This window comes from Buteo buteo, chromosome 3 (assembly GCF_964188355.1).
Source record: "Buteo buteo chromosome 3, bButBut1.hap1.1, whole genome shotgun sequence".
Lineage (NCBI taxonomy): Eukaryota > Metazoa > Chordata > Aves > Accipitriformes > Accipitridae > Buteo > Buteo buteo.
Genome location: NC_134173.1, coordinates 69,476,229 through 69,492,186, shown reverse-complemented (window position 1 = coordinate 69,492,186; position 15,958 = coordinate 69,476,229). Strand labels below are relative to the sequence as shown.

General features: G+C 38.7%; 1 protein-coding gene across 1 annotated transcript in view; it reads left to right on the top strand.

The window, feature by feature from the left end:
- The window catches only part of KCNQ3 (potassium voltage-gated channel subfamily Q member 3), a 198,543-nt gene extending 182,983 nt beyond the window's left edge, over positions 1 to 15,560 (top strand). Inside the window, exons 10-15 of the mRNA XM_075024403.1 lie at positions 4,755 to 4,942; positions 6,046 to 6,148; positions 8,688 to 8,819; positions 11,429 to 11,527; positions 13,308 to 13,392; positions 14,829 to 15,560. Of these exons, the coding sequence (XP_074880504.1) occupies positions 4,755 to 4,942; positions 6,046 to 6,148; positions 8,688 to 8,819; positions 11,429 to 11,527; positions 13,308 to 13,392; positions 14,829 to 15,560 (1,339 nt within the window). The remainder of the gene's footprint in view (positions 1 to 4,754; positions 4,943 to 6,045; positions 6,149 to 8,687; positions 8,820 to 11,428; positions 11,528 to 13,307; positions 13,393 to 14,828) is intronic.
- The last annotated feature ends 398 nt before the right edge of the window (positions 15,561 to 15,958 follow it).

Sequence of the window (15,958 nt, the reverse complement as noted above, 5' to 3'; positions counted from 1 at the left end):
GTCAATTTTTTTTTTCTGATGACAGCTAGTCATTATCTGGAAAGAAGCTTGGGTTTTGTTTTGGTTTTTTTCTTTTGTATACAACATACTGTTGTATTTTTTCATGTGAAGCTGATGAATTATTTTCTGATGATTCTACTGCTCTGGCTGCCTGGATATAAACACAATTGTCTATATTTGTTGCATAAACATACTGTTATGAATCTGAATGTTACTTTAAGGGTTAATCATCAGGATTCAATTAATGAGAAAGGCTTCTGCTCAGGTAACTTTAACTTAGACTAGAGACCTGATTTTTAAATTACTTCTTATTTAGATCTTTCTGTAGTCAATAACAAGAGACAAGGTTCCCCAGCTGTAAAGTCATCCCAAACTGAAATGGAGCTGAACTGCACTCTATAAGTTGCTAACTTCCCACTGATTATAGGAACGGGTCTAAAGATTAACCTTAGACAGGACATTTAACTTTTTAACCAGCTTATGACAGATAAGATGACTTCTAGCTCCTAAACCTAAGATGCTCAAGCAACAGTCTTGGGACAACGGTTTGCTCCTAAACTGACACTTATCAATGGTGATAGTTGAGAAACTCCCTAGAAAGAGAATTTGGGAATGCTTTTTGTTCATATTATCTACCTTAAAACCCATCCCACAAAAACAAACAAACAAACAAAAAAACCCCAAACCCAAATCAAACCAACCCCCCCCCCCCCAAAAAAACCAACCCCAAAACCCCAAGCCCCAAACAACAAAAAAACCAACCCACAAATGAGCATGCCTACATATGCAGTGGAAAATATCACTACAAATAAGTGGCTTTGTATGCTGACTGCAGAGGAATATTTTGATCTGTTTTGTTCTATGAGGAGGATATCAAATCTTTGTCACTCCTATTCTTGTATAACTGCATATACTGCCTATATTTCTGTCCTATATTGAAAAAAACTATCTGCAAGATTAATATTTTGGATACTTTGCATCATCCACTGAGCCTTTTCCTGCTGGTCTGATCCCTACAGATCCTTGCAATGCACTTTAATCCTCCTTGTCTTTTGGTAAGGAAGGCAGTTATTACAGGACTCTTAAGGGGCAAACTTTGAGAGATCTGGATATGTATTTTGAAGGACTAAGCAAGTTTCTGGAGATAGAGTCAGAGGCCACATGTAATGATGATTATATTCTTCTAATATAGTATTAAACCACTTTTTATAAACAATAGCAATCTTCTGTCTCACCTAGTTTTTTGTTTCTTCATCTTTCAGGTTCTCTGTCTTAAACACATTCTTCTCTTGAGAACTTCTCTGTAGTGTTACTAAAACAAATCTTGTGACATTTAATACTTTACTCAAAGCCAATGCCTAGTATGTGACCACTTCTTGCCTTTGAGGAAATCACCTCATCGTCTGAAATTATCTGAGTTTCACTGCTAGATTTCATCCTTCTAGGAGCTTCCTTCTCATCCTGGAAGGTCTCTCCAGAAGCTCTTGAACCAAGACATTCAAACATGAAATCCTGAAAAATAGGTGGACTACAGTCTCCCCTTTCATCTGAGATTCATCTATCACTGGTGACCTGTTAATCCCCCCCCGAGGAAAAGCTGATCTCCACAAGCCTGTTGTACATACAATTTTTTCAGGCCTAGGGCAAAATGTCTTCATTTTATTATCACTGAATAGATCTACTCATCCTAAAACTGCTTCAGTTTCTTCCTTCTTGTAGCTTACTTCACATTCTCCCTCAGTCTACAAAGATTACCACCATGCCAAGCATGCTTAATTGCTGTCTTTTTTTTCCTCACACTGAAGATGTCACAAGCTCACTCTCTCTAACGTCTTCATGCCCATCAGTTTATATTGCCTAGCTGACTCTTTGTTATCAGTCAGCTAGCTTTTTGGTGCATTTCTTTGCACTAAAATCCTTTTCAGTGATGTGCCATGATTCCAGCCTCCTCTTGACAGTCCTTCTGGAAATTAATTCCTCCTTCAGACTTTTATTTGTTTACTAATGAGACATGAGAATTTCTTTTTCCTACTTGCCCCCCCTCTTTCACCCCCCACCCCCCCAGCCATTCAGTTGAATTTTACTTCCTCACCTTTATTTTTCATATCCTTTCAAAACTTGCTCATTAGCTGTCATCTTCTGTATATATTTTTTCCTATATATGGTAGCTAAGTGCTTGAAGAATCCAAATTTCACAGAAATGCCATGGAGTTAAGACATCTGTCTTATAAAGCACTACTGCTCTCAAACCTGGCCTCTGAAACAGACACGTGAAAGTGATGCAGAAAAGAGATCACGGGATTTTCCCTATCTTAGTAGAACACAAATCACTTGTTGTGACTTCACTCACCATCAGTTCAGCCTTTAGAGCACTTTGGTGGATCAATCAGATCAAGATTCCAACCAAAAAGCAAGCACTATGGAAACCATTTTTTAAATATGTTCTTAAGACTGAACATGAGACTGCCCTACATATTCTGTGGTGACTAATTTGCCACAGACGTCAACAAGTAACATCTCATATTTTTCTACAAAGAAAGTAATTTCTGATTTTTGCTCTGTACATTTGTCTTCACTTTGTATATCTTCCCTGCCATGCCATGAATTCCTCAGGAAATGACATTAGGGCAAAGTCTCAGTAATATTAGTACCATACACTTAGACTGTTCTAATTCTTCACTCAGATACATGCTTTTATCTTCTTACATCTTTGACTTGAGTCCTGGAAATGCTGATATATCAGGACTAGTCGTGTGTCTCCATACTCACACAAGTCCTTCTTAGTTCTTAGTCCTACTCCATACTTGCACACACATACACCTGTCATACATGCAATGACATGGCAAGTGTCTGAATTTACTAGGCTGCAAAAATTGCATTCACAAGTATTGTCATGTTGTTAACAAGAAAATTCAGAAGGCCTGAATAAACAACCTACGCAAAGGTTTAGTGCTTCCATATTTTGTGACAGGGTAGCCCATATTTCATTACCTCCTGGTCAAAGATATATTCATCAGAAACAAACAGTAGAGGTGAAGGCCCCAGTAACCGTATTAGAAAACCAACCAACCGATCAAAAAAAAAAAAAAACAACACAAAAACCTGCAACAGCTGTGATGTTCAGTGCTCAGGTCAGGTAGTGATTTTTTATGCTGTATTATTGCAGTATTCCTACTAGAGTAAGCACTCTTATGAAAGCTGCGATGTCATCATATGTGTCTTTAAATCTTGCCTTTATCATTTTAAAAGGAATGTCCTAAGAACTTTCATTGTGGTGGGTTGCTGCAACAGGCAGAGCTCTGAGATAGAAACAGATCCTTCTTTCAAAGAGGTGCACCAGTGACACCAGAGATTGTAGGACATACAAATAATCCATCTGACCAAGATAACTCCTTAAACAGAGGATAAGTAGTTCTGTGAATGAGACCCTTCACTTGCAAAGTCTGCACACAAGTCTCCATCTTTGTCCACTACGTCCTTGCATGGTGGACCCTCCCCACACTTGCCTCTCCTGCCAGCAAGTTTAGTGGCTTCAGCTGAGCATACTACACAGATACTTCTCTGCATACCTGTGAAATCTCTTTCTTCTGGTCACCACTGCTGTTTGTCCTTCAGGTCTGCTCCCATCTGTGGCTCCCAGAAACCTGCCAGCTGTGGTGGCTTCTTCTCTACCCCCACTCAACGTGCTTGACCTGGTGTCCTGCACAGAACTGCCTCTTGACCATGCGTGCACAATTCACCTTTCCCCAGAGCTGTCCCACACTGCAACATCCAGGAATGGGTTAACAGGCAGGCTTTCTTCCCATGGCTTAGCCCCACATTTTTTTTAACAAATGTGCAATTAACAACTACTAAGCAGCAAAGTGAACAAGCAAATCAAATATTTGTACCATCTATCACCTACAAAGTTTTCAGAGCATATATAAGCTGATATACTCACTAGCAAATTCCTTTTGTGTTGCTCTTTTCAGCGGTATTAGTAATTGCTTTTAGGACTGTTACAGTCATCAGGCTGTCGGAAGGGTTACTGATGCTAGTAAGACAGCAGGTAGATGCAATGTCACTGAAGGACAAATGTCTTTGGTCAGTAAATCTGTAAGAGGACAGTGCAAGGAATCATCAGAGGAACAAAGGATGTCACTTCACTGCAATTCGTATAGGTCACCTCAATTTCTAGTATAGTGAGAGATGACTGAAAGTGAATGGTGGAGAGAACTGCATAGCCTGCCCTACCATGCACCTAGTAATTGCTTGGCAATGCCTTTCCAGTGTTTTGGTGATGTTTTGTTTGGTTCACAGCACATCTGACTTTCTTTTACTCCTGGCTATGCACATGAGTTATTCATTTAATAGCCTGCCACAGACCCAGTAGTTAAAGAAAGCACTGAAGAGGGAAGGCCAAGCATCCTTATAATTAGACAATATAACTGCCTAAGTAGTGGTGTTTCTCTTAATAATAAATCTAATGCTTCAGACATGCTATGGGAGTTGATGCACTGTGATGCATTACATGGAGAAGATAGCAAGACCCTCTGGTAACATTTTCAACATTGATACAAAAAAAATGCTCATAAAAAGCAGTTAATTATCTGTGGAGCTTAACTGTTGCTTACAAAGACATTGATGTATTATGGTAGCCCCAGCAGTGTCCTTGTGTACAAAACATTTATTTACCCCATTATATACTTAAAGCATCATGAAAACAATTAAAAGTGTACAAAGGAGGAAAATGATTACTTTTGCTTATTTTGTAGCCAAAAGCTGGGTCTCTTGGATCGGGTTCGTGGTACCAATACTAAAGGAAAGCTATTTACCCCTCTGAATGTAGATGCCATTGAAGAAAGTCCTTCAAAAGAGCCTAAGAATATTGTCTTGAATAATAAGGAGCGTTTTCGCACTGCATTCCGAATGAAAGCGTACGCTTTTTGGCAAAGCTCAGAAGGTAGCCCATCTGTGTTGATTTCTTTCTATCCATTCCCTATTCTCCCCATTTCACTTTGTTCCTCTGCATCTTCTGTTGAAGGTTTGTGACTTTCTGGGCCAAGCATGGCTGGTGCCTGGTTTTACACGACACGTTTGGGGAAGCCCCAGGAAATGAGTGCTGGAGTCCAGGCAACACAGTGCTTGAAATAAGACAATGGCCCTCCATAAAACCAGCAATTGATAAGGGATAAAGCCAGTGGTGGAATCAACCTATTTGTCCTGGAAAAAGAGGGCAAGCTGGGCAGTGAATCTACATTGCCAAAAAGGCATGTGCCATCATGGCTGGGTTTATCAGCAGGGATGCTCTGCTAAGGTAGCTCCCTCCTAGACTGCATCTGACCCTGCACTAGCCTGTGTCCGGGCATCTCAAATATCTCCTTATTGCAGTCTCTTAAAACCTTGTTTTATAGAGTCAACAGCTCGCACTCTCCCTAAGACTGCTGCCCCTCAGCAGGTTTCCATTGGGTGTCCATGCAACATCATAGGGCATTTTTCCTCTCAGCTTCCCTGAGCACACGTTTTCCTCTTCTTGCCTATAGCATCCAAATGGTCTTTAAATAACAGTTTCTCTTTTATTGCGCCAGCTGGCATCAGTACATGCTGGGCATACTATCAGGGGTGTAGTCTGGGTGTCCACACTGGGAACTTGATTATTCTCTTCCCTGAAGGTACATGAGCTCCAAGCAGTGCAAGTGGGAGGAGAACTTGGCCTGTAGCTTCTACACCTGCTTTAGCCTTATGTAAAATAATTTTGGCAAATATTTTTCATTGTAAAAGCTTCTAAAAGTGGGAACGTCTAAATCCATTGGAAAGGAAAAAAAGTTCCCAATGTTTCAGAAATGCTGGAATCTGAGAGGAGATCCCTCAAATAATGTGTCTTAGAGCTGTCCCAGCAGAATTATGAGATCCCTTTCAGGAGTTGACCAGAGAAAGAGGAACCTGCAATAGATGTTCCTTTGCTAAATTACACTTAACTTTATGTAGTGCTTTAGTCAGCCAGACCTCCCTCTGAGTATTGTGTGGTCAGATGTTCACACAGCTTTTTTTTGACCTGCTTTGCAGATGCAGGAACAGGGGAACCCATGGCAGAAGAGAGAGGCGACAGTAGCGACTTCCTTATGGAAGATATGATCCCCACATTCAAGACAGCCATCCGAGCTGTCAGGTAAATGTCTCTGATGCTCCTCAATGCTTTGCTTTGACTTTGAATGCTTATGCTTCAGGAAATCACATTACCGTGTTGCTACATGTTGATACAGTGTTGCTGTTATTGCTTTTTTAAAATGCAATAGATTAGGTAATTCTAGATACATTGAAAAACACAAGATAGAGCCTATTTAAAGTCCTCTTTGAAAATATGCAGAAAGGAAAATGTTTTTCACTAACATTGACCATGCCATTTTTGCAAGATACTCCATAAATATATTTATTATAAAATAATATTTTATACAGTTCCTCATTAAAATATGCTAAAAATACAGTATCTTGCTCAATTTAGTGACTGTAGTATTCATGTAAAACTGGAATTTTTGCTTAACAATAAACTCTGAGCTGACTCAACTCTTCTCTATTCACAATTGCATGAGTGTGCAATATACTTTTCAGCTGTCATCTTTTAATAGATGCTGAGGTCTCCATTTCAGCAGTCTTCAGCTTGACATGTGTCAACTCTATTTTCATATCACAGGAGATATTCCCTAGGGTTAGAAAACTGCTAGTAAGGCTTGATAATATGTTTAGCATATCAAGCACATAGAATTAATTCACTGATGCTCTGTTACTCCTTGACTCAGTATTTTTTACTCTCTTCCCTTGAAAAATGCCCCCATAGGAAAATACTCTGCTTTCATTGTGATTGCTTTTTATTCCAGAAGTTGTTAGTTTTGGGCCAGGGAGTTAATACCTTCCAGGTGAAATACTGAAAGTCTGGAGTGCCCCAAAATTATCTTCTTAAAAAAGCTTCAAGGAAGATGGTTATAAGTATATAACCATATACTTATATGTATATAACCTTAATACGTATTCTCCTGGTTCTTTTCCAATTGGGTGCTGGATTACCAGTCATTAAAAATTCCAAGTTTTCTCAAGCCTGCCGAAGTCCATGTCCCACAGGCTTTGCTCATGACTGCTTCCCTCCCGCTGGAAATTTCTTCATCCCTACTTCCTCCATAGTTTTTCCTTTCTTTCCTTGACACCTGCTTGCTTTCAAACACAGACTATACATCTGTCCTGTTTTCCAGCCCCACCTCCATAAGACATGCTATTATTACTTTTGCAAAACTTCCTTTCCCACATCCTGTCCAAATCTAATTGATTCATGCAATTTCCCTTTAAACTCAATCATGAGCCAAGCTTTTTTCTTCTTTTTTTTTTTTTTTTTTCTTTTTTTTTTTTCTTGTGTAGCTTACCCAGACCCTGAATGCTAATGGGAAGTAATCCTTTCAGACAAAACCACTTAATGGGTTTTCAGGGTCATGATCAAGGAGATTTTAAATTGAAATTGCCAACACTGTGATTCCTATTTTTCATTTATGCTTTTTTAAGTATAGTTTTTCTGTTATCATATATAGTTTGGCTAAAATGGGTGTAGGTATAATTTTGAAATCTTCAAAGATTTGTAAGCAACAGTGTTAAAGAGTCAAAACCCCCTACAATGTCATAATAGAATTATCTTTCATTTAGCAAAGTTTATACAGATTTTTAAAAAGTTCAAAAAACCCCACCAACCTTGAATAAAAAACAGGTCAGAATCCTAACAGATGACAGCAATTCCCCAATTCAGACCAATAAGAACATGGACATTCTACTGAGAAAGCAAACCTCAGACCCCAAGCCTAAGACAGATCAAAGAAATAAAATGCTTTTCATTCTTTACGTATGTTTCTTGTCTATTTGTTTACTCTGCCAAGATATAACAGTGTAAATTAATGTATAAACAGAAAAGAATGAAAAAAAAGAATGCCAAAGAGTTTTTAAGTGCTTTGGCCAGCGGTGGTCCTTATTAATTCTGTTATTAATTGCTAAGACATTTTATAATAATAGTAATAATAACATTATTATTATTGTTGTTGTTGTTATTATTATTACTACAACAACAATAATGTTATACTGCTCTTTTTTCAGGGACACTTCAGGCAGTTCTAACAGTTTTTCTTTTTTCCACAACTTGAACTGCTGCTGAGTTCTTAAATTCCACATTTCTATCTAATTAACATTCCTATCCGAAACTTTCCCAGGTGCAAAATGAAAACCAAGCTGAAAATGATTCAGCGTTATGTATACTATAAATTAGCTTTATAATAGGCTGAAGCATAAAAAAGCAGCTTCAGCTTCACAGCTTCAAAATCTCCTGTGACTTGTGTTGTTCCAAATCAAATTCCACATATGATTTTGTAGCTTTGAACCATTTCTAGTTACGATAGTGCTGAAAAAAGACATTTTGTGTGTATAATTCGGTTTAGTCTATTAATTATGAAAAGCCAACTATTATATATTTACAAATGTGGTATGATATTAGAGATTCTCTGCTTATGTTTTCTTGTCTTGTTTTGAAATAACATGCTCAATTTCCAAACAGCAAAAGTATTTATCAGTTATCAAGATAATATCAATTATCAAGATAATATCAAATATCAAGATCAACCTGCAAATTATCATTATGGAATTAATGTAAGAAGTTAATAATTTTTCTGTTTGTTTTGCAGAATACTACAGTTTCGTCTCTATAAAAAAAAATTCAAGGAGACTTTGAGGCCTTATGATGTAAAGGATGTGATAGAGCAATACTCAGCAGGGCATCTTGATATGCTTTCCAGAATAAAATATCTTCAGGCAAGGTAAGAATTCTCTGATAAATGAGGAAAACGTATAGCTGTGCTGGCAAAATAAAAGCCTAGCTGGCCTATTTGCATACAATGACACCCAGAAGCTATGTCTTTGCATAGCATAGCTGGTCAGTAAGAAAGCCTTTTCCCTGAAGAATAAAGGCAAGTGAGGAGCTAGCAGGGGTAACTGGAACAGAAGAGACCACTAGCTTGTATTTAGAACAAGGAAATTGGAGTTAAAAATCCTGTGAATTTTCTTGACCATTGCCTTATTTGATTAGGGTCAAATTTCTCCCCTTCTCCCCTTTTTACAGAAGATAAATAAAAGCAATAGTTGGCTCTACATCAGTTTTTTGGGGGGCTGGATTCTCTGCTGATCTATGCCTTGTGAAACATCTCATAGAAGTGCAAAAATACATCAGCACAGAAGGTTTTACGTCCCCTTCACTCTGGTGTAAATTGCCCTATATGAAAAAACCTGGAATTTCAGGCCTTTGTGACGGTTCCAGTACAATCTGCCCCCCCAGTTGTTTCCTCACAGAAGCAGTTCATCGCGATGTGCTTTTGAGGCATGTCCACAAAAATTTGTGCTGCTTGCATCCTGAGCCATAGGTGCAGGTCAGAGCTTGTCTGGGTTTGAGTGCATGTGTGTGTATATGTGTGTAGTATATTAGTTCAATCTCGGCACAGCACTCTCCACCTTCCCTGAGCCCCCCCCAGTCACTCTGAACAGCAAAATGCCATGCAGACATACCCTTGATTTCTCTCAAGAATGGGCTGAGTGAGTGCAACTCTTGCTGCACATTTGGACCTTACTTAGACTTACCTTGGCTTTTTAAGGCTGTTCTGGTCCTTCTGTTGAACTTCATAATTTCTTATTTCAAAGTGCTTTTCCATGTACTGGGCTATCTCTTTTTCAACTGTATAACATGTCTGGTTCCTACCTCACTATTATTGCTCTAGAACAGCTGCTCTTTTTAATTATATACCACAAAACACCATTGTTACTCTCTAAAATGAGCTCTGTATCGCATGAGCTTACTTTTCAATGCAGTAATATCTTTTTGAATTCAGGAAGTTGAGGAGAGCTCATGATGTTAAAAATTTGCACCTATCCATGGAGGGGTCTACACACCTCATACTGGAGATCCTTCCTTTACCTCAGACTGAGGTGTTGTGTAATTTTGGACAGCAGAGCACCTCTCAGATACTCGCTTAAGTCCTAGCAGCTGCAAAGGTGCCTGACATGATTAGGCTCATCTCCTGCAGTGGTTATGGAAGAGTTTTGAGGAATGAAGACACTTCCCAGGTGAGTCAGGGCAAGAATCACAGCACAGCCTCAGCCCTGTGACACTCAGCTCAGCAATGCCATGCCCCAGTATAAAGAACCACCAGTAGCAGAAGAACCACAACGTTTCAACAGCCATTTTGCATGTATACAGGGAAGAGATTTTTAGAGGTCTTTGAAGAAAAAGCATAATCCTGGCAAGCCATGTGGTTTTCCTCTTATAGTTAACAGAGAGCAAGTCAACATAATTACTGGCCTTTATGGCACAATCAATCCCTGCCTAAACCAGGTACCTTCATTTGATCAGCTGAATCTCTCTTACTCTCCCCCAAATTTTCTTCACTGTGTTGACTAGATCTCCACTGATCGTAATCAGACAAAACTAGGGAGGTGAGTCCTACTGATTGTGTCTATGAATAATGAGATACCATCGGAGTTTGATGAGACATTGATAGCCCAGCAATGCTTGGGTGCCTAGCAAATATCTAGCTAGCTTTGTGAGGTTTGCCTTGAACTTTTTTAAGTTCCAATTTCAAAACTCCATGGGGCACCATGAAGCCATGCAATGGCTTGTCTGATACCTGCATGGATTGTCTGATAATGCAGAGAACTGGTCTGTGGACTAGTGCTGACTGATAGCTGGTCAGTTTGCTGTATGGGCTGAATGAACAGAGGCTTGCTTGCACCTCAGCAATTGGATATGCCAAATGAAAGAAAATATTGTTATAGTAAAAGAGCGTAATGAAATGTGCTGGAGCCTCCCAAACAATCCTTTGGGTTTTGTTCCAAATAAAAAGTCAAGTAGAATTCCTTGTGAAACTTAATTTATAGTTATATTTTTCACACCAAAAGAATAATTAATAAAGACAAAAAAATTACTGATAATTAGGCACAATAACTGCTAGAAAGTCATTGGTTTATTAAGAGTATCAGGAATTGCCACCTTTCGCCAAATTCTGAATTTCACTACCCAGCACAAAACCTGATGGGTGTCTCCTGACATTTTTAGAAGCTGTTACTGGAGGTTACTTGACAATCACGCTATTTAGTTCCTTTGAAAGAAGTGAAGTCATGTGTTTCAAATGTTGAAGTTGGAAACAGTGAGCTAGATAATTACTTAATTACCATGAAATTACCAGGTAATTACAATTCAATGTATTGACTATGGACCCAGAACAGAACAAACACATCATGATCCCCAATATATTACCAAATCAAAATGTGCTTCCTTTTTCAATCTTTGCTACTGTTTGCTGCAGAGATGCACAGAATTTTCTATCATGTGTTAGCATTTGGAGATGGACTTATGCAGTTGCACTTTTCTTTTTTTCAGAGTAGATATGATTTTTACACCTGGACCTCCATCTACTCCCAAGCATAAGAAATCCCAAAAGGGAGGAGCTTTTTCTTACCCTTCACAACAGTCTCCCAGGTGAAATTTTTCTACCTAATATTTTGCACAGACCAAAACAGAAATAAGAAGTTCATTCCTACCAATAAGCATGACCTTCATTCATCCAGCCAGTACGCTGTTACAGTAGTAATACTGAGAGGATATGATGCTACAAGATATATATGTGTAAATGTTGAGCCAGAAAGACACTAGCTTTCCTAAGAACAATGTAAGATGGAAATCTAAACTTAATGGCTTTTTAATTGTCTAGCTTAGCTTCTCCATGGTTTGGAAATGTGTGTTATATGAAATATGTATATTTGATTGCTGGTGTGCTGAATTTCTAATATTCAACTAGTAAACCCACTTAAAAACTCAATAAAAATCACCAATAGTATGAAGATAAACCAGTTATCTTCCTGAAGTGAAAAAAGTTTTGTTATAGCTCCCACCAAATGGCAAGCACAGAGTTTTAATGCTGCTGCTTTTAAACCAATGATTGGTGAGAATTACTGAAAATAAATTGCAATACCAGGTTTCTGGGTGTGAAAGTTACAGCATGTTATTGTATTGCTGCATTCCTGGTAGCACAAATTCAATAATAAATGACATTTCTTCTGTTATTTACAACTATCAATCTGTCAATAAATACCAATGAAGAACCACACAATACCATCAACAATCTGTCCCCAAAGCTGTTATGGTTGCTCAGAACAAAAGTAATCTTACAGAAAATAAATTAACTTGGCTCTATCTGGTTTATCCCACCCAGTGAAAAATCTAAAAACATGTAAATGTGAAGACAGAGACCTACATATATGGAAGAGGCAATGATCATTTGGGAAACAAAGCAGATTGCAAAATTTGAATGAGCCCATATCATCAGTAACCCAATGTGCAAAATCTGACATGTTTTAGTTATAGATTCTACTTTAGTAAGATACATTCACAGCTATATTTTGAATTTTGTCAGAGAGAGAAGAACTGGACCTACTAAAACAAAAGTTTTAGAGTATATTTGTTCTAAGTCATGGCAAAGAACAAGTGCTTAAAAATTGTTTTTCTACACTTTGACATAGGTTATGGAAAGATGTAGATTCCTCTGAGGTTGGTTTGGAAACCTTTTGATAAAGATTTAACTTGATAATGGCCATCCTAGATCCCATGAAGTTATGAAGCAAAGTTCTTCAGTTAAGCAGAGATCATCTTCATACCTCCTGAAGTTAGTCCATCTGAAATTACATAGAAGAAAATTTATTCTGGAATCTACTTTAAATCTCCAGGCCAGACTGTCTCTTTTCAGCATTTCCAGTCTCTGCCACTTACTATTCAGTTTAATGAAACTGAGAAGAAAAAAAAAAACACTCAACCTTGAAACTGGGATTCAGTCTTCAAAGACACTAATTATAAACAATTAGATTTAAAAACACATGGCCATTTGTAGACCCATTATCTAGGCAATCACAACATTTTTCACAAACCTGAAATTATTCCACTAAGTCTGAGATTAATTTTACCTTCAATTTGAACTATTTGTTTGCTTTTGGGTTTTTTTTCCTTATCTATATCTTAATTTTTAACTGAAATAATTTTAAATTAAAAATCAGGAACACGTTTTTTAGAAATGCATTGGAATCACATAGAACAGACTTTTGCTTCTGTTTGTATGATAAATAACTAAATTCAATCTTTTCTTAAATGGGGGTCCAAGGAGCTATATGAATATGCCACCAAGATGGAAATTCTGTTTTCTGATATAAATTACTTACTGTGATGCAAAGAAAAATTGAACACTAATAGAGTTATTAATTCTTTATAGAAATGATCCATATGTAGCCAAAGCATCTACAGCAGATACTGAAGACCAAAGTATGATGGGAAAATTTGTTAAAGTTGAACGACAGGTATGTAATTTCATGACAATGATGGAGGCTGAGGTGCTTGTACAGAAATGATAGAGCTGACAAGTTCTGTATCAGTCTTTGGCTGACTTGGGCAGATTTGTACTGTTGGTGATCAAGACTTATAAAGATCTTGTACTAATGATCACAAAACTATGTTGTTAGTTTTTCGTGAAAGAATTTAATTAACTGGGAAGTTTGCATTTTGAAATCTGTTGAATGAATATCATTATATATGGCAGCAAGACCCTAACTATGATGTTTAGATGGGACTTTTTCATTCCCTTAAAATCCATATGCATAGAATCACAGAATGGCTTGGGTTGGAAGGGACCTTCCAACCCCCCTGCCATGGGCAGGGACACCTTCCACTAGACCAGGTTGCTCAAAGCCCCATCCAACCTGGCCTTGAACACTTCCAGGGATGGGGCATCCACAACCTCTCTGGGAAACCTGTTCCACTGCCTCACCATCCTCATAGTGAAGAACTTCTTCCTTACATCTAGTCTAAATCTACCCTCTTTCAGTTTAAAGCCTTTACCCCTTGTCCTATCACTACATGCCCTTGTAAAAAGTCCCTCTTCAGCTTTCCTGTAGGCCCCCTTTAGGTGCTGGGAGGCTGCTAGAAGGTCTCCCCAGAGCCTTCTCTTCTCCAGGCTGAACAACCCCAACTCTCTCAGCCTGTCTTCATAGGAGAGGTGCTCCAGCCCTCTGATCATCTTCTTGGCCCTCCTCTGGACTGGCTCCAAAGGTCCACGTCCTTGGTCCATGTTATCACGTCTGGTGTTTTGTCATGAGCACCGCTTTCTTTTGCAGGGTCTGGCACTCAAAAGGATTGCCTCCACAGGTATTTTTGTACCCTCTTTGTGCATCCTAACCTATCGTTTAGCAAGTCAAGACACTCTCATTTTTCAATACATAACTAAGCAAGATGGAGGCAAGTGGCATTAATTCACATCAATTCCTTTCACAGAATGTAGATGTTCAGGCACAAAGTACTATCAAAAGAGAAAGGGAATTAGTCCTGATATTTAACCCTGATGTTGTGGGACTATTAAGAGTTAGAGAATAGGTCTGTGTGCAAAGGTAATTCCATCTGTTGTATTTTGGTAATAGCTATTTACCATATGGTGTCAAGACTTCGGTCATAACACCGTAGACTGCTGTTGAATGCTGGACTGCCAAATATCCAGCAACACTAAGAGGTTTTTTTGGCACAGTTCATAGGCATGGGTCTTCTTAATATAAGGCAGTTAGAGGATAAACTGGCATCCACTGCAGTCCAGCTTCCAAGGGAAAGTCATGGTTATCCTATAATTACCTTCATGACCAATAAACATGGCAGCACATCGTTGCTGGGGGCAGTGCACGTACAGAAGCATTAACTCTTTTGTTGAATAACTGACTTGAGACAATATCATAACATTGGTATTTTTCAGGTTAATGACATGGGGAAGAAACTGGATTTTCTTGTTGACATGCATATGCATCATATGGAACAGCTTCAAATACAAGTCGCTGAGATAAGTCCATTGAAAGAAACTGCTTCTCCTGCAAAGGAGAAGAGAGAAGAAAACAAATATTCTGAATTAAAAACAATAATATATAAATACACTGAGCAGTGTGCTCATGAAACTCCTTACAACCTCCAGCAGGTTCCAGTCAACAAAGTCAGTCCTTGGTCAGCGCATGGCCATACGACTCATTCACAACCTTTATCAATAGGTGGGCAAAACTCTGGCAAACTGCAAGCCACACCTTCCTCAGCTTCATATGCAGAAAGGCCAACAGTTCTGCCTATATTTACATTAATGGACTCCCAAGTTAGCTACCACTCTCAAGGAGACCTACAAAGCCCTTACTCAGATAAGGTGTCTCCAAGGCAGAGAAGGAGCTTAACAAGAGACAGCGATACTCCATTGTCCCTTCTCTCCGTCAACCATGAGGAACTTGAGCGCTCCCCAAGTGGCTTCAGTATCTCCCAAGACAGAGACGACTTCCCGTTTGGCCCCAACGGGGGATCGGCGTGGATGAGAGAGAAACGCTACCTAGCAGAGGGGGAAACGGACACAGACACTGACCCTTTTACACCGAGTGGCTCCATGCCTTTGTCTTCTACAGGAGACGGGATTTCAGATTCAATATGGACCCCTTCAAATAAGCCAGTTTAAAAGTGCGTGTGGGGGCAGTCACTGGTTGGCTTCTCCATGTAATGTAAGCATACTTTGTATATCTCACTTACTCTACACCCAAAGCTTACTAGTTCAAAACACCAATGGCTGCATAAGATGCATGTGATATTAGTGGTAGTCATTCTGCACCATTTCATACAATTTACTAATGCAGTTTTTTTCATGCTACCAAAACTAAGGAGCTTAGTTTTGAGCATGGTTTGCATGACTTTACCCTATATAAATGGTACAGCTGATTTCTTCTATGATACCTATCTATCTGATACTCTTCAATACAACAATGGTGAATTGATAACAGGCAAGATATGGTGGTCCTTGCTACATTTTGTAAACAGAGCAGCAAAGTAAAAATATTGTCAGGAGCAATATCCCTTTGT